The sequence below is a fragment of the Oncorhynchus nerka genome, linkage group LG22 (assembly GCF_034236695.1).
Source record: "Oncorhynchus nerka isolate Pitt River linkage group LG22, Oner_Uvic_2.0, whole genome shotgun sequence".
Lineage (NCBI taxonomy): Eukaryota > Metazoa > Chordata > Actinopteri > Salmoniformes > Salmonidae > Oncorhynchus > Oncorhynchus nerka.
This window is the reverse complement of record NC_088417.1, coordinates 59,474,614-59,500,487: the sequence shown is the minus strand read 5'-3', so window position 1 is coordinate 59,500,487 and position 25,874 is coordinate 59,474,614. Positions and strand designations below refer to the sequence as shown.

Below are 25,874 nucleotides of genomic sequence, written 5' to 3'. Positions count from 1 at the left end.
TAACCAAAAAGTGTCAAACAAGTCTAAATATATTTTATATTTAAGATTCTTCAAAGTAGCCAAATTTTGACAGCATTGCACACTCTTGGAATTCTCTCAACCAGCTTCATAAGGAATGCTTTTCGAACAGTCTTGAAGGATTTCCACATATGCTGAGCACTTGTTGGCTGCCTTTCCTTCACTCTGTGATCCAACTCATCCAAAACCATCTCAATTGGGTTGAGGTCGGGTGAATGTGGAGGCCAGGTCATCTGATGCAGCACTTCATCACTCTCCTTCTTGGTCAAATAGCCCTTACACAGCCTGGAGTTGTGTTGGGTCATTGTCCTGTTGAAAAAGAAATGATAGTCCCACTAAGCACAAACCAGATGGGATGTCATATCACTGCAGATTTATGCTGTGGTAGACATGCTGGTTATGTGTGCCTTGACTTCTAAATAAATCACAGACAGTGTCACCAGCAAAGCACTATCACAACTCCTCCATGCTTCATGGTGTGAGCCACACATGCGGAGATCATCCGTTCACCTACTCTGAATCTCACAAAGACACGGCAGTTGGAACCAATAATCTGAAATTTGGACTCATCAGACCAAAGGACATATTTCCACCGGTCTAATGTCCATTGCTCGTGTTTCTTGGCACAAGCAAGTATTTTCTTCTTATTGGTGTCCTTTAGTAGTGGTTTCTTTGCAGCAAATTGACCACCAAGGTAGCAAGGGGAGGCAGGTAGTTTAGTGGTTAGAGCGTTGGGCCAGCAACCTTTTAGATCGTGGTCCCTGAGTATTCTAAGTCAGAAACGTCCATAGTAGTGATGCTAGTTGGGCGGGAGGGTGCGGGCAGCAATCGGTTGAAGAGCATACAGTTAGTTTTACTAGCATTTAAAAGCAGTTGGAGGCCACAGAAGGAGTTTTGTATGGCATTGAAGCTCGTTTCAAGGTTCGTTAGCACAGTGTCCAAAGAAGGGCCAGATGTATACAGAATGGTGTTGTCTGCGTAGCGGTGGATCAGAGAATCACCAGCAGCAAGAGCGACATCATTGATATATACAGAGAAAAGAGTCATCCCGAGAATTGAACCCCTTCCTTGTTACAACACAACTGATTGGCTCAAACGTGTTAAGAAGGAAAGAAATTCCACAAATGAACTTTTAAGAAGGCACAACTGTTAATTGAAATGCATTCCAGGTGACCAACTCATGAAACTGGTTGAGAGAATGCCAAGAGTGTGCAAAGTTGTCATTAAGGCAAAGGGTGGCTACTTTGAAGAATCTCAAATATAAAATATATTTTGATTTGTTTTTTTGGTTACTACATGATTTCATATGTGTTATTTCATATTTTTGATGTCTTCACCATTATTCTACAATGTAGAAAATAGTAAAAATAAAGAAAAACCTTTGAATGAGTAGGTGTGTCCAAACTTTTGACTGGTACTGTATATACAAACAGAAAGGTCAACTCAGTCCATGTAGCCATTTTGTTACCTATTTAGCAGTCTTATGGCTTGGGGATAGAAGCTGTTGTTAATACATTGCATTCAATGGTAAAAGATGAGTGTAACAAGGTTGACACTTAAGTCAATACATCACAGTCAATGGGGAAAGATAAGTGTCAACCAATTGACACTTACGTCAATACATTGCATTCTATGGAAACATATTGGTGTCACGGGGTTGATGATTATGTCAATACATTTGCAGTCAATAGTAAAAGACGAGTGTCAACCTATTGATGCTTATCTCAATACATTGCGTGCAAAAATACAAATAAGATAGAAGGGTCAACTCTGTCCGTGTAGCCATTTTGTTAGCTATTGCTAGCTGTAGCGCCACACGATCAAGGGAGGTGCTATTGCCATACCAAGCAATGATACAGCCAGTCAAGAAGCTCTCAATGGTACAGCTGTATAACTTTTAGAGGATTTGAGGGCCTATTCACGCATAGCCAGTCAAGAAGCTCTCAATGGTACAGTTGTATAACTTTTAGAGGATTTGAGGGCCTATTCACGCACAGCCAGTCAAGAAGCTCTCAATGGTACAGCTGTATAACTTTTAGAGGATTTGAGGGCCTATTCACGCACACGCACGCGCACCTACTGTGAGCCCTGTTTCTCTTAGTGCATCGTCTGTTGTAACCCCTTTGTCTGCCGCAGTTTGATATCGAGGCCTGCTGTGAGTTACTGTGTTCCATTCAACTTCAGCACTGAAACTAACTGCACTCTATTCTGGCCTAGCATAAGCACAGTATGTGGGGGGCTGAGGAATCAGTTGAAAAGTGCTATACACACAAACACACACACCAAATGTACACAATCACTTACTCATGCACACACACACACACACACACACACACACACACACACACACACACACACACACACACACACACACACACACACACACACACACGCACACTTCCTCGTGAACACACATCTGTACATACACACACACATGCACGCACACACACACCATCTCACAGCTGCTTTTACCTCTCACTCTGACCACCACTCTCCTTCTGAACATGCCTCCCTCATTTATCTTATCATAAAGAAAGAGTCCTGAACTACCACAGGTTAAAATAGACTCTCTCTTATTCATGTTTTCTCAGTTATGTGTGTACTTGGCTGCAATAGGCACTTAACAAAAGTCAATGGACTCCCCTTTTTTAAATTCAAAGCGATTGTCTTTATTTCATGGTGGATAAATGCAAGACACCGTTTTGAGCCATCCAACATTTCTCCAGCCCCATCCCTCAGCTTAAAACCAAACCAAATGACCTTTGACTGATAAACTAATTCAGGATTGTGGCTTTAAATATAGAACTAAGTTTCCAAAACGTGTAGTAAGTAGGTGGATGCCATTTCTCATCTCTTCCCTATGACACATCTGATACGTTCGCTCAATTTTGGTGTTATGTATATTTTATATCCATTACAGTGTGTTCCCACAATGTTCTATCCCAAGTGAGAACTTTCATGCTTCTCTGTTTTCCCTGCCTCTGAAGCTCAGCAGTGTAGTGCTGTGCCCATTATGGCTAATTATTTATTGTAGCCATAGGCGATGTGCAAGAGAGTGTGCCTCCTCAAATCAAGCATCGCCATTGTTATTCTCGAGATGGAGCTTCGGAGTGGGAAAAGTCCCAGTTGAAAACCGCACCAATCATTCTAAGATCGAAGTAGATGGATTTGCGCCTGGTCAAGTCGTCGTAATCAAGCCCCTTGTCTAGTGTGGAGTAAATAAGAATTTGTTCTTAACTGACTTGCCTAGTTAAATAAAGGCTAAATAATAAAATGGCTGAAATACAAAAGGTCAAATAACTAAACAGAAATGTGGGTTGTATTTATAATGTTGTTTGTTCTCCATTGGTTGCTCTTTTCTTGTGACAACAGGTCACAAATCTTGCTGCTGTGATTGCACACTGTGGTATTTCACCAAACCGATATGGGAGTTTATCAAAATTGGATTTGTTTTCAAATTCTTTGTGGGTCTGAGGGAAATATGTGTCTCCAATATGGTCATACATTTGGCAGGAGGTTAGGAAGTGTAGCTCAGTTTCCACCTCATTTTGTGGGCAGTGTGCACATAACCTGTCTTCTCTTGAGAGCCAGGTCTGCCTATGGCGGCCTTTGTCAATAACAAGGCTATGCTCACTGAGTCTGTACATAGTCAAAGCTTTCCTTACGTTTGTTCAGTCACCGTGGTCAGGTATTCTGCCACTGTGTACTCTCTGTTTAGGGCCAAATGGCATTGTAGTTTGCTCTTTTTTTTGTTAATTCTTTCCCATCTGTAATAATTATCTTTTTGTTTTCTCATGATTTGGTTGGATCTAATTGTGTTGCTGTCCTGTGGCTCTGTGGGGTCTGTTTGTGTTTGTGAACAGAGCCCCAGGACCAGCTTTCTTAATAAGGGACTCTTCTCCAGGTTCATCTCTCTCTAGGGGATGGCATTGTTATGGAAGGTTTGGGAATCGCTTCCTTTTAGGTGGTTGTAGAATTTAAAGGCTCTTTTCTGGATATTGATAATTAGCGGGTATCGGCCTAATTCTTCTCTGCATGCATTATTTGGTGTTTTACGTTGTACACTGAGGATATTTTTGCAGAATTCTGCATGCGGAGTCTCAATTTGGTGTTTGTCCCATTTTGTGAATTCTTGGTTGGTGAGCCGACCCCAGACCTCACAACCATGAAGGGCAATGGATTATTTAACTGATCCAAGTATTTTTTTAGCCAGATGCTAATTGGTATGTCAATTTCTATGTTCCTTTTGATGGCATAGAATGCCCTTGCCTTGTCTCTCAGATTGTTCACAGCTTTGTGGAAGTTACCTGTGATAAGGCCAAGGTATGTATAGTTTTTTATGTGCTCTAGGGCAACGGTGTCTAGATGGAATTTGTATTTGTGGTCCTGGCAACTGGACCTTTTTTGGAACACAATTATTGTGGTCTTACTGAGATTTACTGTCAGGGCCCAGGTCTGGCAGAATCTGTGCAGAAGATCTAGGCCCTCCTTGGTTGGTGACAGAAGCACCAGATCATCAGTAGACATTTGACTTCAGATTCTACTAGGGTGAGGCCGGGTGCTGCAGACTGTTCTAGTGCACTCACCAATTCTTTGATATATATATGTTGAAGAGGGTGGGGCTTAAGCTGCATCCCTTCTCACCCCACGGCCCTGTCGGAAGAAACCGCGCACTTGTTGTTTGTGTACATGGATTTTATAATGTCGTATGTTATTCCCACAACACCACTTTCCATCTATTTGTATAGCAGACCCTCATGCCAAATTGAGTCTAATGCTTTTTTTTAAATCAACAAAGCATGATAAGACTTTGCCTTTGTTTTGGTTTGTTTGTTTGTCAATTAGGGTGTGCAGAGTGAATACGTGGTCTGTTGTACGATATTTTGGTAAAAAAACAAATTTGACATTTGCTCAGTACGTTGTTTTCACTGAGGAAATGTACGAGTCTGCTGTTAATGATAATGGTACTCTGAAGTATCTACAACCACGAAGACATGACTTCTGGGAAAGTTAACCAGAGACTCTGGTGAACTCTACAGGACGATCGAGTGTTTTCAACGGAGAGACAACTACATACAGGCGTAAATGTGTACATTTCAATATTTTTCAGAATGAGCGGTCGTTCATGTGCAAAGGATTAGCATTTCTAAGATTAGAATTTTCCACTGTGTGTAGTGAATCGATTTTGTCTTTCCCGCTCTTTCTCAGTCCCCACCCCTGTCCTTTGTCTACCAAACCGTCAAAGCCCACTCGGGACTTTTCTATTGTTGTTAGTAACTAATATCTACTGTTTGTTTGTTTTGCATTTCTGTGATTATTTAGTAAATAAATAATTAAGCCAAATTGTATATTGCTGATTCATTATGTAAACTAGGGTTTGTGCAGATAACCAATAATTTTCTGATGTTTGGAATGAGACAAATGAGGTAAAAATTTATAATTCATTAATAGAAGATTAATTGACCAGATATTAAAATATCTGAGTCATATTTGGATTTTTTTTACTTTGTAATCGCAACACTTTCCGTGGTGGCCCAACCTCCTAGTTAATTCATGTTTACATGGTTAGTTTCATCACGTAATAATTCAACCTAGAGAATTGATTTGATAAAATAAGTCTTCACATTTAATGATAGTCACAGCCTGAATTCAAAATGGATTAAAAAATGTTTTCGCTCACCCATCTACACATAATACCCTATAATGACAAAGTGAAAACATGTTTTTGAAAATAAATCACATTTATTGAAAATTAAATACAGTAATATCTCATTTACCTAAGTATTCACAACCTTGAGTCAATGCTTTGTAGAAGCAGCTTTGGCAGCGATTATATCTGTTAGTCTTTCTGGTTAAGTCTCTAAGAGCTTTCCACACCTGGTTTCCTGAACATTTGCCCATTATTCTTTTCAAAAATGTTCAAGCTCTGTCAAATTGGTTGTTGATCATTGCTACAGTGCACAATCATTTTCAGGTCGTGCCATAGATGTTCAAATAGATTTAAGATAAAACTTGCAACTCGGCCACTCAGAAACATTTACTGTCTTCTTGGTAAACAACTCCAGAGTAGATTTGGCCTTGTGTTATAGGTTATTGTCCTGCTGAAAGGTGAATACATCTCCCAGTGTCTGGTGGAATCATGTTTTCTTCTAGGATTTTGCCTGTGCCTACCTCCATTCACTTTCTTTTTTACCCTGAAAAACTCTCCAGTCCTTAACTGGACATCTCGATTCATACACATAACATGATGCAGCCACCACTATGTTTGGAAGACAGTGGTATTCAGTAATGTATTGGATTTACCACAAATATAACACTTTGTATTCAGGACAAAATGTTAATTGCTTTGCCACATTTTTTGCAGTATTACTTTAGTACCTGGGATGCATGGTTTGGCATCCGTCTGTACAGGCTTCCTTCTTTTTACTCTGTCAATTAGGTTAGTGTTATGGAGTACCTACAATGTTGTTGATCCATTGTCAATTTTCAATCACAGCCATTAAACTCTGTAACTGTTTTCATAGTGAAATCCCTGAGCGATTTCCTTCGTCTCCGGCAACTTATTTAGGAAGGACGCCTTTATCTTTGCTGTGACGTGGTGTACGACGCCAGGACAGCGGAGTCAATCACCACCTTCCGGAGACACCTGAAACCCCACCTCTTTCAGGAATACCTAGGATAGGATAAAGTAATCCTTCTCACCCCCTTAAAAGATTTAGATGCACTATTGTAAAGTGGCTGTTCCACTGGATGTCTTAAGGTGAACGCACCAATTTGTAAGTCGCTCTGGATAAGAGCGTCTGCTAAATGACTTAAATGTAAATGTAAATGTATTGATACACCAAGTGTAATTAATAACGTCAACATGCTCAAAGGGATATTCAATGTCTGCTTTTATCTTCTTTATCCATCTATCAATAGGGGGCCTTTTCAAGGCATAGGAAAACCTCACTGGTCTTTGTGGTTGAATCCGTGTTTGAAATGTACTGCTCTATTGTCTGTGTGGGGTTCTGTATGTATGGGGTACAGATATGCAACTTATTATGTGACTTGTCAAGCACATTTTTACTCCTGAACTCATTTAGGCTTGCCACAACAAAGGGGTTAAATACCCATTGACTCAAGACATTTCAGCGTTACATTTTTTATTAATTTGTTTCAATTTCGAAAGCATAATTCCACTTTGACATTATGGGGTGTTGTGTGGACACTTAGGAAACGGGTTTCTAAAGGGTTCTTTGGCTGTCCCCATAGGATAACCATTTTTGGTTCCAGGTGAAATTATTTTGGGTTCCATGTAGAACCCTCTGTGGAAAGGGTTCTACCTGGAACCAATAAGGGTTCTTCAAAGGCTTCTCCTATGGGGACAGCCAAAGAACCCTTTTAGGTTCTAGATAGCACATTTGTATTTAGAGTGTAGACCAGTGACAAACTATCTTTATTTAATCCATTTTAAATTCAGACTGTATAACACAACAAATTATGGAAAAAGTCGAGGGTTGTGAATGCTCTCTGAAGGCACTGTACGTTTTAATAGTGCATTTTTGTTGTACGTGTCTCTGTCTGTGTGTGCACAAGCCTACGGTGAGATTACATAAGATGTGGGTATTATGCTGCGTTTCTTCACTATTTCAGCACTTGCGTCAGCCGTGAGAATGGGATTGAATCAATAGGAGTGCAGGCCCCGGAGATAGCTACTGAGACAGAATATGGTGAAACATAGATTATGCCTTTTGCTGGTGTTTACTTTTGTTCGCTAGCTAGCTCTTCTTCCCCACAGCCCAACGCCCAAATGACAGACAGCAGGGGGATGTCAGGTTTGACCTTGTTGACCTTTAGGGTTGGCATGTGGAGTCTCGTTTGACCCCTGGACACGACCCTCCGCGACCTCTGCCCTGGGTCTATTTTGTGAGTGATTTATGTCCCACTGTGCGAAGAGCGAGGGTGGCAGGAAGAAGCGGTCGATCGAGGAGGATGAAAGCTTGTGGTACACTTAGAAAAAAAGGTTCTTAAAGGGTTCTTCGGCTGTTCCCATAGTAGAAACCTTTTTGTTCCAGGTAGAACTATTTTAGAACAAGCAAACGGGTTCTTCCTGGAATCAATAGTGTTCTTCAAAGGGTTCTCCATGGAGACAGCCGAAGAACCATTTTAGGTTCTAGATAGCGTCTTTGTTTTCCAAGAGTGTACACACTTCGGAAATAGAGCAACCATCCTGAATTAAACACATCTCTTAAGGTGAAAATACACAGAGCAGGTAACCGAACGAATTGGTCATAGTTTTTCTGTTAGACTAACTTCTCTAGGTGTGTCGATAATGAATGCTGAGATTTTGCTCCTTGAAAGTCTATTGGTTTGATGAATTGAAAGGAAATGGGAGCAGAGGTAAAGAGGATACTACCCAAGGCACTATTTTTGTGCTCTGCTAGACCTCTCTCGTTTTCCCTTTTACTTCCTCCTCTCTGTAGTAAATGTACCTCCCTCCATCTCTCTACTCTCTCGCTCTCTTTTTTGCCCCCTCTTCTCTCTGACCTCTCTGACCTCTCACCCCCCCCCCAACTATCTCTTCTTTCTTTCAATTCAATTTAAGGGGCTTTATTGGCATGAGAAACATATGTTTACATTGCCAAAGCAAGTGAAATAGCTAATAAACAAAAGTGAAATAAACAACAACAAAAAGAACAGTAAACTTTACTCTCACAACAGTTCCAAAAGAATAAAGACATTTCAAATGTCATATTATGTCTATATACAGTGTTGTAATGATGTGCAAATAGTTAAAGTATGAAAAGGGAAAGTAAATAAACATAAATATCGTGGTGTTTGTGCTTCACTGGTTTCCCTTTTCTTGTGGCAACAGGTCACAAATCTTGCGGCTGTGATTGCACACTGTGGTATTTCACCCAACAGATATGGGAGTTTATCAAAATTGGAATTGTTTTCAAATTCTTTGTGTAATCTGAGCGAAATATGTGTCTCTAATATGGTCATACTTTTGGCAGGAGGTTAGGAAGTGCAGCTCAGTTTCCACCTCATTTTGTGGGCATTGTGCACATAGCCTGTCTTCTTTTGAGAGCCATGTCTGCCTACGGCAGCCTTTCTCAATAGCAAGGTTATGCTCACTGAGTCTGTACATAGTCAAAGATTTTCTTAATTGTGGGTCAGTCACAGTGGTCAGGTATTCTGCCACTGTGTACTCTCTGTTTAGGGCCAAATAGCATTCTAGTTTGCTGTTTTTTTGTAGATTCTTTCCAATGTGTCAAGTAATTATCTTTTGGTTGGGTCTAATTGTGTTGCTGTCTTGGGGCTCTGTGGGGTCTCTTTCTGTTTGTGAACAGAGCCCCAGGACCAGCTCACACACACACACACACACACACACACACACACACACACACACACACACACACACACACACACACCCCACCTCTCTCCTTTCTCTCTACCCCCTGGCCTTCAATACCTTTCTTTCTACCCCCCCCCCCCCCTCTTCCTCCCCTCCTCTCCATCTCCAATTGAGAGAGAAAGAGAAATAAGAGAGGGGGGGATCAGGCAGGGAGATGAGAAATCAATTAGGCACCACAAGGGCAAAGGTGACATCATTACACATTCAGTCCCTCCGTGCAAAATGAGCCAATAGCTCGTGGTGTGATCAATAGCAATCAAGAGGTTGCTGTATGTGTGTGTTTGGGTATGTGCGTGGGTGTGATAGGTGTCATGGAGGAGAGATTGTGAGGATATAGAGAGGGGGGGTTCTCCCCTATTTCCCATTTTATTATTATTGTTTTTCAAATACATCATTTTTACAAGGTTGGATTTTTACAAGGGTTGGATAGAGAGGCAGAGTGGGATCCTCTATATGCTCCTCCAGCAGCCCATATATGGTAGCCAATTAGCATATAGAAGAGCAGGCTCCAATGATCCTATACTTTTGGCAAGGACACAGAGGCCAATGAGAATTCAACTAGCCAGTGCTAACTAGCTGCAAATTACACTGAGTCACATTCTTGTAAGTAGAGCTTTAAAAAACAATCCTAATCCTAGTAGCTGCAGTGGCTCTTGTTCGGGTCAGCATCGCAACGATAATATGAGGAAGCAAGTTTGTAATAGCATGGATTTTCGACATGAACAGTTTTTTCTCGAGAGGGCTTCAAAACACGAGCCCATGAAAACAGATGTAATATGTGAAGAAATTGTAATTGAAGAAACCGTGCACAAGTTCAAATGTCGTTGCTGTAGCGACATGGACGTGATGCTCAGTTCTATCACTGCACCGAGCAGAACTCATTTTTGAAAGCTCTTTATTTACATTTACATTTAAGTCATTTAGCAGACGCTCTTATCCAGAGCGACTTACATCAATGTTAAATGTGGTGGGGCATCTGCCTACATGGAGTTTCTCAATGAAGACAAGTGTGTACGAGAAATTGTCAAGTGTGTACTGGAAAATGATGTCTGTACTAGAAATCCACACACACACAAAGCGCCCTCATTGCATATCTGTTTTCCGTCAAATGCTTTGTTCTCTTTCTGACATTTCAAAACACAGCCCTTTAAGCAGGTTTGGGTGTCAAAGTGGTGATTTAAACAGAGGTGTGTGTGCGTGTCTGTGCGTGTGTGTGAGTGTGTGTGCGTGTGTGTGTGTGTGTGTGTGTGTGCCCGTAGTGTTTGTGTTATATAGAAAGGGATGAACTGTTATCCTCACACAGTGTTTTGGTGGGCCCCTAAGAATTGCACACGTGCACAGTGTCAGTGGTGACAGCTTGGTTGACATACACAGTGCATGCAGACCTGACACACACTCACATTAAGAAAGGGTCACTCACACACGTGCACACACACACATCCTGACGTAGAGAAATGAGTTAACACACAGTCCAGCAGAAATAAAAACATGCACATCCTTTTTAGATATTCTAACATACTCTTCCCTCTCTCTACAGTGCCCCCTCAGATCGTTGTTCGACCCCGGGACCAGATCACAGGCCAGGGTCGCACCGTAACCTTCCTCTGTGGCACCAAGGGCAACCCTCCACCCGCTGTGTTCTGGCAGAAAGAAGGCAGCCAGGTAAGACGCACACCATGGAATATTGTATCAGGTCAGGTCACAGTCGTTCTGTATACACCAATATGACCACTCCACTGTGGAAACTGGTGTTCAGTCAGCATGGTTTTGGCACAAAATGGCTGACATGGATACAGATAAGTAAAAAGTTGATGGTGGATACCACACATAATATAAACCTCCTTATGAAAACTGGTACAATATAAACACAATTCATTGGTATCATTAAAGCATGGTTTAAAAATTGCCATGCGACCACCAACCTGGTTCGATTCCAGGCTGTATCACAACCGTCCGTAATTGGGAGTCCCATAGGGCGGCGAACAACGTCGTTAGGGTTTGGCTGGGGTAGGCCGTCATTCTAATTAATGAATGTGTTCTTAACTGACTTGCCTAGTTAAATAAAGGTTATCCTAAGGAGAACCTTCTCTAGTCTGTCATGTTCTTGGCTCTGCTAGCGTTGAATGTTGCTATCAGGCTCTGCTTTCTCTCGGTTGAGCACAGTCCCTGGGCAAGTCACACTGAGAAACACACACATTGAAGCAGCTATACTCTTCCTGGGGTCCACAAAGGATGGCGTATATGGCGTCATGTCTGATTAAAAACACACACACACACACACACACACACACACACACACACACACACACACAGGTGTGTGTGGTGTAATGTGCAATCCCCTTTATATATTACACTTTAGAGCAGATCTCACCAGGAGTATATAGGCTCCTTAGGCATCGAAGAGAGTGTGTGTGTGTGTGTGTGTGTGTGTGTGTGTGTGTGTGTGTGTGTGTGTGTGTGTGTGTGTGTGTGTGTGTGTGTCACTGGTTCTGCGAAGCATCAACATGCTGAAAGGCCTGGTGGTTGAGTGTGTGCATGGGAGCCTGTAGCACCGCTCTTAGGGACAGATGAGGGGGAGAGATGGAGAGAGAGAGATGAAGAGGGTGAAGGTGGAAAGAGGGAGTGAGGGGTTGGTTGGTATAGCAAGAGAGTGGGAGATGTAGAAACAAAGAGTTGCCAATGAGAAAGAGGATAGGGAATGGGAAAAGTAAATGAATGCAGAAGGAAAGAGCGAAGGATTTTATGTGGGAGTACTGTATAGGAGGTGCAGAGAGAGAGAGAGATAGAGAGAGAGAGAGCGCCCCCCTTTGTAGCCCTGCCAGGGCTGTGTTAGATAACACCAAACTGCCTGGCTCTAAATAGCACAAGACCCATGGAGAGCAGAACTGAGGGCTTCTCTTTGGTCTAGCTGTCTCTGGGCAGTGAAATGATTCCCTCTATCCCTCTGTGCCCCTCTCCTCCCTCTTTCTATCCCTCCCTCTATTCCTCTGTGACCCTCTTCTCCCTCTATCCCCCCCTCTAAGCATCACGGTGGAGCCCTCCCTTTCTCCCTCCTTCTCTGCCTCTCGCCATCACACACAATTATACCTTCACCCTTGACCTCTAGCCACGGGCTCTCCACCGATCAGCTCTAAGCCTCTTTGAGGACAGAGTCAAAGAGCATCGCACTCCTGGAAACTCGTGAAATACACATTGGAGGCAGCATAAAAACCACACACACGTACAGTGCCAGTCAAACGTTTGGACACCTACTCAATCAAGGGGTTTTCTTTATTTTTACAATTTTCTACATTGTAGAATAAGTGAAGACATCAAAACTATGAAATAACACATATGGAATCATTGCAGTAACCAAAAAAGTGTTAAACACTGAGATTCTTCAAAGTAGCCACCCTTTGCCTTAATGACAGCTTTGCACACCCTTGGCATTCTCTCAACTATCTTCATGAGGTAGTCATCTGGAATGCATTTCAATTAATAGGTGTGCGTGGTTAAAAGTACATTTGTGGAATTTCAGGTCAGTCAAGGTCAGTCAATCCGGAAAGTGCAGTGGCAAAAACCATCAAGAGTGATGCTGAAACTGTCTCTCATGAAGACCGCCACAAGAAAGGAAGACCCAGAGTTACCTCTGCTGCAGAGGATAAGTTCATCAGAGTTACCAGCTTCAGAAATTGCAGCCCAAATAAATACACAGAGTTCAAGTAACAGACACATCTCAACATCAACAGTTCAGATGAGACAGCTTGAATCAGGACTTCGTGGTCGAATTCCTGCAAAGAAACCACTACTAAAGGACACCAATACCAAGAAGAGACTTACTTGGGTTAAGAAACATGAGCAATGGACATTAAACCGGTGGAAATCTGTCCTTTGGTCTTTGAGTCCAAATTTAAGATTTTTGGTTCCAACTTCTGTGTCTTTGTGAGACACAGAGTAGGTAAATGAATGATCTACGCATCTGTAGTTCCCACCGTGAAGCATGGAGGAGGAGGTGGATTGGTGATTTAGAATTCAAGGCACACTTACCAGCATGGCTACCACAGAATTCTGCAACGATGCACCATCCCATCTGGTTTGTGCTTAGTGGGACTATCATTTGTTTTTCTACAGGAAAATGGCCCAACACACCTCCAAGCTGTGCAAGGGCTATTTGACAAAGAAGGAGAGTGATTGAGTGCTGCATCAGATGACCTGGCCTCCACAATCACCCGACCTCAACCCAATGGAGATGGTTTGGGATGAGTTGGACTGCAGAGTGAAGGAAAAGCAGCCAACAAGTGCTCAGCATACAGTGGGGCAAAAAAGTATTTAGTCAGCCACCAATTGTGCAAGTTCTCCCACTTAAAAAGATGAGAGAGGCCTGTAATGTTCATCATAGGTACACTTCAACTATGACAGACAAAATTAGAAAAAAAATCCAGAAAATCACATTGTAGGATTTTTAATGAATTTATTTGCAAATTATGGTGGAAAATAAGTATTTGGTCACCTACAAACAAGCAAGATTTCTGGCTCTCACAGACCTGTAACTTCTTCTTTAAGATGCTCATCTGTCCTCCACTCGTTACCTGTATTAATGGCACCTGTTTGAACTTGTTATCAGTATAAAAGACACCTGTCCACAACCTCAAACAGTCACACTCCAAACTCCACTATGGCCAAGACCAAAGAGCTGTCAAAGGACACCAGAAACAAAATTGTAGACCTGCACCAAGCTAGGAAGACTGAATCTGCAATAGGTAAGCAGCTTGGTTTGAAGAAATCAACTGTGGGAGCAATTATTAGGAAATGGAAGACATACAAGACCACTGATAATCTCCCTCTATCTGGGGCTTCACGCAAGATCTCACCCCGTGGGGTCAAAATGATCACAAGAACAGTGAGCAAAAATCCCAGAACCACACGGGGGGACCTAGTGAATGACCTGCAGAGAGCTGGGATCAAAGTAACAAAGCCTACCATCAGTAACACACTACGCCGCCAGGGACTCAAATCCTGCAGTGCCAGACGTGTCCCCCTGCTTAAGCCAGTACATGTCCAGGCCTGTCTGAAGTTTGCTAGAGAGCATTTGGATGATCCAGAAGAAGATTGGGAGAATGTCATATGGTCAGATGAAACCAAAATATAACTTTTTCGTAAAAACTCAACTCGTCATGTTTGGAGGACAAAGAATGCTGAGTTGCATCCAAAGAACACCATACCTACTGTGAAGCATGGGGGTGGAAACATCATGCTTTGGGGCTGTTTTTCTGCAAAGGGACCAGGACGACTGATCCGTGTAAAGGAGAGAATGAATGGGGCCATGTATCATGATATTTTGAGTGAAAACCTCCTTCCATCAGCAAGGGTATTGAAGATGAAACGTGGCTGGGTCTTTCAGCATGACAATGATCCCAAACACACCACCCGGGCAACGAAGGAGTGGCTTCGTAAGAAGCATTTCAAGGTCCTGGAGTGGCATAGCCAGTCTCCAGATCTCAACCCCATAGAAATATTTGGAGGGAGTTGAAAGTCTGTGTTACCCAGCAACAGCCCCAAAACATCACTGGTCTAGAGGATATCTGCATGGAGGAATGGGCCAAATACCAGCAACAGTGTGTGAAAACCTTGTGAAGACTTACAGAAAATGTTTGATCTCTGTCATTGCCATCAAAGGGTATATGAGAAAGTATTGAGATAAACTTTTGTTATTGACCAAATACTTATTTTCCACCATAATTTGCAAATAAATTCATTAAAAATCCTACAATGTGATTTTCTGATTTTTTCCCCCTCATTTTGTCTATCATAGTTGAAGTGTACCTATGATGTAAATTACAGGCCTAACTCGTCTTTTTAAGTGGGAGAACTTGCACAATTGGTGGCTGACTAAATACTTTTTTGCCCCACTATATGTGGGAACTCCTTCAAGACTGTTGGAAAAGCATTCCAGGTGCATCTGTTTGAGAGAATGCCAAGCGCTGGGCAAAAGGTGGCTACTTTGAATAATATAATATCAGTTGTTTAACACTTTTTCCCCCACTATTCTACAATGTAGAAATAGTCAAAATAAAGAAAAACCCTTGAATGAGTAGGTTTGTCCAAACATTTGACTGGTAGTGTATTTACACTGCATGCATGTAACAAACACACACACACACACATACAGTGCCTTCAGAAAGTATTCACACCCCTTGACTTTTTCCACATTTTGTTGTGTTACAGTCTGCATTTAAAATTTATTAACTAGAGTTTTTGTGTCACTGGCCTTCACACAATACCCCATAATGTCAAAATGGAATTATGTTTTTAGAAATGTTTACGAAATCATAAAAAATGAAAAGCTGAAATGTCTTGAGTCAACAAGTATTCCTCCTTTTTATTATGGGAAGTCGAAATGAGTTCAGTATAAAACATTTGCTTGTCACATAATACGTTGCATGGACTCTCTCTGTGTGCAATAATAATGTATAACATGATTTTTGAATGACTATGTCATCTCTGTACCCCACACATACAATTATCTGTAAGGTCCCTCAGTCAAGCAGTGAATTTCAAACAAAGATTCAACCACAAAGACCAGGGAGGTTTTCCAATACCTCACAAAGAAGGGCACCTGTTGGTGGATCAGTAAAAAAAAAAAAAGCAGACATTGAACATCCCTTTGAGCATGGTGAAGTTATTAATTACACTTTAGATGGTGTATCAATACGCCCAGTCACTACAAAGATACATGCGTTCTTCCTAACTCAGTTGCCGGAGAGGAAGGAAACCGCTCAGGGATTTCACCATGAGGCCAACGGTGACTTAAAAACAGTTAGAGTTTAATGGCCGTGATAGGAAAAAACTGAGGACGGATCAACAACCTTTTAGCTACGCCACAATTTGACAGAGTGAAAAGAAGTTAAAATGTACATAAAGACAAATATCTCATTCTTACAATGATCTGAGCAAATTACAGTAAAAAATTATATGCTTTACCTGTGCTGACCAGTTTCAGCCTACCGGTTGTGTGACATGGTGTTGTGATGTTTTATCCCCCATGTGCTGACTGGTTTCAGCCTACCTGTTATGTGGTGTTGTGTCATTTCCTGCCTCCCCAGATCCTGCTGTTCCCCATCCAGGAAGCTGCCCAGTCCGGCCGATACTCTGTGTCTCTGAGCGGGGAGCTGACCATCACAGACGTCCTCAGTGAGGACTCGGGATACTACATCTGTCAGGCCATCTCTGTGGCCGGGAGCATCCTCACCAAGGCCCTGCTGGAGGTCGAGAGTGGTTAGTGTCTGTGGGAGGAACACAAACAAACACACGCACACACACACACTCACAGATCTGTCGTAAATATATTGAAAAAGTGTTCAGGGACAGATGAATGTACACACAAATGATAGCACATAAACATGCAAGTGCAGATACACAAATATATTGTATATCAAGGTGCTCATACACACAAGTCAGGGACAGACAAACACACACTCAGTCACAGCACATACACTGAGTGTACAAAGCATTCATTTTTATTTTATTAATTTAACCTTTATTTAACTAGGCAAGTCAGTTAAGAACAAAATCTTATTCACAATGACGGCCTACCAAAAGGCCTCCAAGGGGACGGGGGCTGTGATTAAAAAAAAAAATATATATATATATATATATATAGGACAAAACACACATCACAACAAGAGAGACAACACAACACTACATAAAAAGAGACCTAAGACAACAACATAGCAAGGCAGCGACACATGACAACACAGCATGGTAGCAACACAACATGACAACAATATGGTAGCAGCACAAAACATGGTACAAATATTATTGGGCACAGACAACAGCACAAAGGGAAGAAGGTAGAGACAACAGTACATCACGCAAATCAGCCACAACTGTCAGTAAGAGTGTCCATGATTGAGTCTTTGAATGAAGAGATTGAGATAAAACTGTCCAGTTGGAGTGTTTTTCTTTGCAGCTCGTTCCAGTCGCCAGCTGCAGCTGCAGCGATCTGAAAAGGTGCAACTCAATATTAGGAAAGTGTTCCTAATGTTTTGTATACTCAGTGTATCTACAGATAGCCCGTAGATTCTAGGCAGATGTTTATGTTGACTTACCTCAAACAATTTGCTTTGGAACACAGAATGTGTAGAGGCAAAGGCATTGCGCTTCGGTGCATGTGAGGCTATACAGTAATGACTGTCTCGTTAAAGATTGGATTCCCACAGTGCCGTAAACACAAGTCATGCCAAAGCATCCAAAACAGCCTCAATGAGTGTGTGTGTCTGTGTGTGTGTTTCAGTTTGTGTGCCTGTGTGTGTGTGCCTTTGCGTGTGTGTGCCTTTGCGTGTGTGTGCCTTTGCGTGTGTGTGCCTTTTCGTGTGTGTGCCTTTGCGTGTGTGTGTGATTGCACACTAACCTCTGACAGAAACCTAGCATGGGTTTCTCTAGAGCAGTGGTTCCCAAACTTTTTATAGTCCCGTACCCCTTCAAACATTCAACCTCCAGCTGCGTACCCCCTCTAGCACCAGGGTCAAGGCACTCTCAAATGTTATTTTTTGCCATCATTGTAAGCCTGCCACACACACACACTATACAATACATTTATTAAACATAAGAATGAGTGTGAGTTTTTGTCACAACCAGGCTCGTGGGAAGTGACAAAGTGCTCTTATAGGACCAGGGCACAAATAATATAATAATAATCAATAATTTTACTCACTTTATTTACTTACTTTATTTACCTGTCTTACACATAAAACCTTATTTGTTCATAGAAAATTGTGAATAACTCACCACAGGTTCATGAGAAGGGTGTGCTGGAAAGGATGCATAAAACTGAGAGAGTCTCAGTCTTTAAATTATTTTCCACACAGTCTGTGCCTGTATTTAGTTTTCATGCTAGTGAGGGCTGAGAATCCACTCTCACATACTGTAGGTACTTGGTTACAAAGGGCATCAGTGTCTTAAAAGTGCGATTTGCCAAGACCGGATACTCTGAGCGCAGCCTAATCCAGAAATCTGGCAGTGGCTCCTGATTAAATTCAGTTTTCACAGAACCACTTGTTGCAATTTCGATGAGACTCTCTTGTTCAGATATCGGTAAGTTGACTGGATGCAGGGCATGAAAGGGATAAGGAATCCAGTTGTTTGTGTCATCCGTTTCGGGAAAGTACCTGCGTAATTGCTCACCCAACTCACTCAGGTGCTTCTCTATATCATGTTGGACATTGTCCATAAGCTTGAGTTCATTTGCACACAAAAAATCATACAATGATGGAAAGACCTGTGTGTTGTCCTTGTTAATGCAGACAGAGAAAAACTTCATAATCATAGTCTCCATTTTGTCCTGCACATTGAATATAGTTGCGGAGAGACACTGTAATCCTAGATTAAGATCATTCAGGCAAGAAAAAGCATCACCCAGATAAGCCAGTCGTGTGAGAAACTCGTCATCTTGCAAGCGGTCAGACAAGTGAAAATGATGGTCAGTAAAGAAAATTTTAAGTTCATATCTCAATTAAAAACAATGTGTCAATACTTTGCCCCTTGATAACGAGCGAGGGAGAAGCTTCTGATTGGCTAATTGACATAATGTACCTGTGGATGTATTTCAAGGCCTACCTTCAAACTCAGTGCATCTTTGCTTGACATCATGGGAAAATCAAAAAATCAGCCAAGACCTCAGAGGCCTCCACACGACTGGTTCATCCTTGGGAACAATTTCCAAGCGCCTGAAGTGCCATCATACCAAGCGCCATCATACCGCTCAGGAAGGAGATGCGTTCTGTCTCCTAGAGATGAACGTACTTTGGTGGGAAAAGTGCAAATCAATCCCAGAACAACATCAAATGACCTTGTGAAGATGCTGGAGGAAACCGATACAAAAGTATCTATATCCACAGTAAAACGAGTCCTATATTTACATTTACATTTAAGTCATTTAGCAGACGCTCTTATCCAGAGCGACTTACAAATTGGTGCATTCACCTTATGATATCCAGTGGAACAGCCACTTTACAATAGTGCATCTAAATCTTTTAAGGGGGGGGGGGGGTAAGAAGGATTACTTTATCCTATCTTAGGTATTCCTTAAAGAGGTGGGGTTTCAGGTGTCTCCGGAAGGTGGTGATTGACTCCGCTGTCCTGGCGTCGTGAGGGAGTTTGTTCCACCATTGGGGGGCCAGAGCAGCGAACATTTTTGACTGGGCTGAGCGGGAACTGTACTTCCTCAGTGGTAGGGAGGCGAGCAGGCCAGAGGTGGATGAACGCAGTGCCCTTGTTTGGGTGTAGGGCCTGATCAGAGCCTGGAGGTACTGAGGTGCCGTTCCCCTCACAGCTCCGTAGGCAAGCACCATGGTCTCTAACTACATGTAGATGGCTGACAGTGTTGGGGAGTAGTGAACTAACTACATGTAGCTTGCTGACAGTGTTGGGGAGTAGTGAACTAACTACATGTAGCTTGCTGACAGTGTTGGGGAGTAGTTAACTAACTACATGTAGCTTGCTGACAGTGTTGAGGAGTAATGAACTAACTACATATGGTATGTTTTTTCATTAAGTAGTTTGGATGTCGTGAAATCATTTTTCAAAGTCATGCGAGTTAAATGAATTCAATTTTTCTTAGGGGTTGATTTAGCGTAGCTTAACTTCTTTCAGTGTGAAGTAATTGGTAGTTTGCTAAACTACATTCTCAGAGTAGGTCCCCAACACTGATCTAAGATCAGTTTTGTCTTTCAAATCATAATGAATAAGATGGGGGACCTGATCCTTGATCAACACTCTGAGATACTCTGAAAGTCTTTGTGAATATGGGGCCCAGCACTAGAGGCAGTGAGCAGTGAAACCCGATCAGCATAATGAATACGGCAGGACAGCAGCAGGACCTTACCTTCGGCTCCTTGCTTGGCGTCTCCTCTTTGATGGCTGGTATTAACTTAAACGTAATGGCCCCTTGGGACTGGGACTGAAACACAGACAACCGAGAGAGGGAGAGAGAGAGGGAGAGAGAGAGAGAGAGAGAGAGAAGAGCGGGAGAGAAAGCTATATAGACATAACCTGAAAGGCCGCTCAGCAAGGAAGAAGTCACTGCTCCAAAACCACCATAAAAAAGCCAGACTACGGTTTGCAACTGCACATGGGTACAAAGATCGTACTTTTTGGAGAAATATCCTCTGGTCTGATGAAACAAAAATATAACTGTTTGGCCATAATGACTATCGTTATGTTTGGAGGAAAAAGGGGGAGGCTTGCATGCCGAAGAACACCATCCCAACCGTGAAGCACGGGAGTGGCAGCATCATATTGTGGGGGTGCTTTGCTGCGGGAGGGACTGGTGCACTTCACAAAATAGATGGCATCATGAGGGAGGAAAATAATGTGGATATATTGAAGCAACATCTCAAGACATCAGTCAGGAAGTTACATCTTGGTCGCAAATGGGTCTTCCAAATGGATAACGACCCCAAGCATACTTCCACAGTTGTGGAAAAATGGCTTAAGGACAACAAAGTCAAGGTATTGGAGTGGCCATCACAAAGCCCTGACCTCAATCCTATAGAAAATGTGTGGGCAGAACTGAAAAGGCGGGTGCGAGCAAGGAGGCCTACATGCCTGACTCCCTTACACCAGCTCTGTCAGGAGGAATGGGCCAAAATGAATCCAACTTATTGTGGGAAGCTTATGGAAGACTATCCAAAATGTTTGACCCAAGTTAAACAATTTAAAGGCAATGCTTCCAAATACTAATTGAGTATTTAAACTTCTGACCCACTGGGAATGCGATGAAAGAAATACAAGCTGAAATAAATCATTCTCTCTACTATTATTCTGACATTTCACATTCTTAAAATAAAGTGGTGATCCTAACTGAGCTAAGGCAGGGAATTTTTATATAAAAAAATTTTTTTGCATTAAATGTCAGGAATTGTGAAATACTGAGTTTAAATGTATTTGGCTAAGGTGTATGTAAACGTACGACTTCAACTGTAAGTCTCCAACTTCAGTGATTTTTTTTTTTTTTGCAATTCGTTCCAGTCATTGGCAGAAGAGAACTGTAAGGAAAAGCAGCCAAAGAGGTGTTGGCTTTTGGGATGACCAGTGAAATATACCTGCTGGAGTGCATGCTATGGATGGGTGTTGCTGTGGTTACCAGTGTGCTGAGATAAGGCGGAGCTTTACCTAGCAAGGTCTTGTAGATGACCTGGAGCCAGTGGGTTTGGCGTTGAATATGTAGTGAGGACCAGCCAGCGAGAACATAGAGAACATACCGGTCACAGGATAGGATAAAGTAATCCTTCTCACCCCCCCCCCCCCTTAAAAGACTTAGATGCACTATTGTAAAGTGGCTGTTCCACTGGATGTCATAAGGTGAAAGCACCAATTTGTAAGTCGCTCTGGATAAGAGCGTCTGCTAAATGACTTAAATGTAAATGTAATGTAATGTGGGTAGTATATGGGGCTTTGGTGACAAAAACGGATGGCACTGTGATAGACTGCATTCAAAAAGCTTGTTTGGAGGTTTGTTAACACAGTGTCCAAAGAAGGGCCAGATGTATACAGAATGGTGTCATCTGCCTAGAGGTGGATCAAAGAATCACCCGCAGCAAGAGCGACATCATTGATATATATGGAGAAAAGTGTCGGCCCTTGAATTGAACCCTGTTCCACCCACATAGAGACTGCCAGAGGCCCTCCGATTTGACACACTGATCTCTATCTGAGAAGTAGTTAGTGAACTAGGCGAAGCAGTCATTGGAGAAACCAAGGCTGTTGAGTCTGCCGATAAGAATACAGTGATTGACAGAGTCGAAAGTCTTGGCCAGGTCGATTAAGACAGCTGCACAGTACTGTCAATTATCGATGGAGGTTATGATATCATTTAGGACCTTGAGGGTGGCTGAGGTGCACCCGTCACCAGCTCAGAAACCAGATTGCATAGCGGAGAAGGTACAGTGGAATTCGAAATGGTCGGTGATCTGTTTGTTCACTTGGCTTTCAAAGACTTTAGAAAGGCAGGGCAGGATGGATATAGGTCTGTAACAGTTTGGGTCTAGAGTGAACACTCCTATGAAGAGGGGGATGACCGCGGCCACTTTCCAATCATTAGGAATCCCAGACTATACAAAATAGAGGTTGAACTGATTAGTAATAGGGGTTGAAACAATAGCAACACATAATTTTAAGAAGAGAGGGTCCAGATTGTCTAGCCCACCTGATTTGTAGGGGTCCAGATTTTGCAGCACTTTCAGGACATCAGCTGTCTGAATTTGAGGAAAGGAGAAGTGGGGGGGGGGGGGCTTGGGCCAGTTGCTGTGGGGGGTGCAGAGCTGTTGGCCGGGGTAACCAGGTGGAAAGCAGGCCAGCCGTAGAGAAATGCTTATGGGAATTCTCAATTATCGTGTATTTATCAGTGATGACAGTGTTTCCTAGTCTTAATGCAGGGGCCATGCTTTTACAAAATGAACCATTTTCACTGTATTGTCCAAAACGTATTTCAAGCTGTCAGACATTCCATTGGCAGCAAGAGCCTCTCAGTGGATGCTGCAGTGTATGTATGCAAGTGGCCTTGGGAGCAACTGCTTGCACGTGTGTTACCACTCCACTATGTCGTCCTGTCTTTTGCACCGTCAGTACAGATACCAACACATCTTGACCACCAAAGTTCATTTGATGTCACAAAGCTGTCCAGTACTTTAAAAATATCCTCTCCTGTTGTCCTGGTTTCCAGTAGAGGATGTCTTCCTTAATTGACCCCCAATAAACGTATCGGACATATACCAGGAGCTATGCCAGGCCCGCCACGTCTGTTGACTCATGCAGCTGTAACTGGCTTGTATGCGAAGCAGTAATTGTTTCAAGACATCTCCTGCCATGTCACTGATGCATCATGAAACAGTGTTGTTTGATGAAGACATTGCCTGTATAGTTTTTCTTTTGACTTTTCCCCCAGCATTGTCCCAACAGCAGGAATAACTGCCTTGTTCAGGGGCAGAACAACAGATTTTTACCTTGTCAGCTCGAGGATTTGATCATGCAACCTTTCAGTTACTAGTTCAATGCTCTAACCACTAGGCTACCTGCCGTCCCAATTAAGTCCTCCACAATAGAATGCTGCTTGCCTGTCCTAGCCACTCGGTAGCTCACCATATAAGACCCTTCTAGACCCTTTTTATAATGGTATCTGTTGCTTTTATACATGTCTTACTACTCGAAAGTCGTTTTAATTCTCGCAAAAAAATCTCTGTGGTTTATTTTTGTAATTGGCATGTTTTGTTTCTAAATGTCCGGCACCTATAATTTAGCCCAAACAACTACCTCTTTCCCTACTGTATTTAAATAATTAATTTATTTTGCTCCTTTGCACCCCATTATTTTTATTTCTACTTTGCACATTCTTCCATTGCAAATCTACCATTCCACTGTTTTACTTGCTATATTGTATTTACTTTGCCACCATGGCCTTTTTTTGCCTTTACCTCCCTTATCTCACCTCATTTGCTCACATCGTATATAGACTTGTTTATACTGTATTATTGACTGTATGTTTGTTTTACTCCATGTGTAACTCTGTGTCGTTGTATGTGTCGAACTGCTTTGCTTTATCTTGGCCAGGTCGCAATTGTAAATGAGAACTTGTTCTCAACTTGCCTACCTGGTTAAATAAAGGTGAAATAAAAAATCTAATAAAAAAATAAAGAGTGAAGGTTTCATCGAGTTGTGAGATAGTACTTTTGCACATATAACACACTGTGGCTGAGGAAAGGCACTACTCCAAATATAAGTGAACCTCAAATCAATGTAGTTCTTATCATATTTGCGCCTCTTCGATGGTCCAACGTCCCTGTCTGTTGTTCTGTGCTTTCCCTGGTAAAGGGGCAGTAGCTTTTCGGCTGCATCAGATTCACAACTGTCAGTGTCCATGCTAGCTGGGCTAACAACAAATGTATAATTACTGATGCAAACATTGGATGTGCTCGTGGAAGCAGAACAACTTGTGTCGTCGACAGGTGCAGATGTAGTACTGCTGGTAGTAGCAGTACTACCAGTAGAGCTGGTATGTGCCATTTTCGAGCAAATGGAATGAGCAGCAGCTATGTTTGGCTACATATGGGCCGATAGTGGAATTCCCGCCAGGGAATAACGGTTAATGTGATTGGATGTTAGTTATTTGACTACCTGTATTTGACATTGTGTTGTTATTTCTCTGAACACTAGATGGTTTCATTTTATTTTTGGCAGTGAAGGCTAGTCAGGCGAGGAAAAAAAACTCACTGGAACCCGTTGGAAAATATAAATGGACTGTTTGAAAATGTGAAGATAAAAAATAAAAAATGTGAATCACATTTTTATTTGGCGTACCCCTGCCGGCAGGGGGGTATGCATACCCCAGTTTAGGAATACCTGCTCTAGAGTAAGTTGATTAGCCCCTAGGCCTCACTATCACACACAGCTGGCTTCAATTAACCTACCTCCCAAACCCAACCCAGCACCTTCCTCGTACAAACCCCACATTCAAATCCCATTACCTTCTAACACTTTGAGTATATCCCATATGCCATCCTCTTCCCTTTATAGTGCACTACTTTTGACCAGAGCCCTAGGTCAAAAGTAGTGCACTTTAACAGGAATAGGGTGCCGTTGGGAAGCATCCTTTTCCCGACTACCTTATCACCATGTTTTATTTGGACATATTTCATGGACTGCTGGTTTGGCCGATGGACTACACCCCCCCCCCCCCCCCCCCCCCTGCCAGTCCCTCCACCCTCCATCACTCCCTTCACAACTGCTTAAACCTAAATAAATTAAAAACTCTTCAAAGCCGCCCCAAATTAAAAATCATCGCCCCCCACCAGTCCCCCAAATGAGCGAACAGCAGGAGGTAAAGCGAGACGTAATCAAACAGGACAAGTCGCAATGGCGCTATGCAAATTAACCTCGCCGGAAACATATGCTCCCCTCATCGCGCCGCGCCCAGTAAGGAAGGGGATAAACTGTTGTTTAGATGCATCTGTGCTCCACATCTGCCTCAAAGCACTGTAGCTTAGCTAGCCTTTCCCTGCCTAGCATACAGACAACAATGCACTTGTACGTTTTGCTAACAGATATATTTGTTTTTTAATTTTCCCTTTGTCATAGTCATAGTTCATGAATGTTACTCTGTAAGATGTCAGCACACAGACAGTGGTGTTTACATGATGGTGTGCACACAGACAGTGGTGTTTACATGATGGTGTGCACACAGACATACAGAGGTGGCATAGACAGATCCATATATGTACATTGGCTGGCCTCTGTTTGCAGGGCATGGTGGTCTAGTGAGTATATAGCCAGGGCCTGTGTTTCACTACAGGGTAAACAGTCTATGGAGGGATGGGATTTAGTGCCAAGGGGTTAAACAAGGAGTACACTATTGATGTACTGTGCACTACTTACATACTGTATGTAGGATCTTCATTTGAACAGGAAATGTGAAATGTTGTGTGGA

The 25,874-nt window shown here is 42.4% G+C and overlaps 1 protein-coding gene across 4 annotated transcripts in view; it reads left to right on the top strand.

The window, feature by feature from the left end:
* Window positions 1–25,874, top strand: part of LOC115105416 (roundabout homolog 2-like) — a 120,704-nt gene that overhangs the window by 65,037 nt on the left and 29,793 nt on the right. For all 4 annotated transcript variants that reach the window (XM_065007287.1, XM_029627447.2, XM_029627445.2 and 1 more), the window contains 2 exons: window positions 10,956–11,080; window positions 16,501–16,672. In XM_065007287.1, coding sequence (XP_064863359.1) covers window positions 10,956–11,080; window positions 16,501–16,672 — 297 coding nt within the window. The remainder of the gene's footprint in view (window positions 1–10,955; window positions 11,081–16,500; window positions 16,673–25,874) is intronic.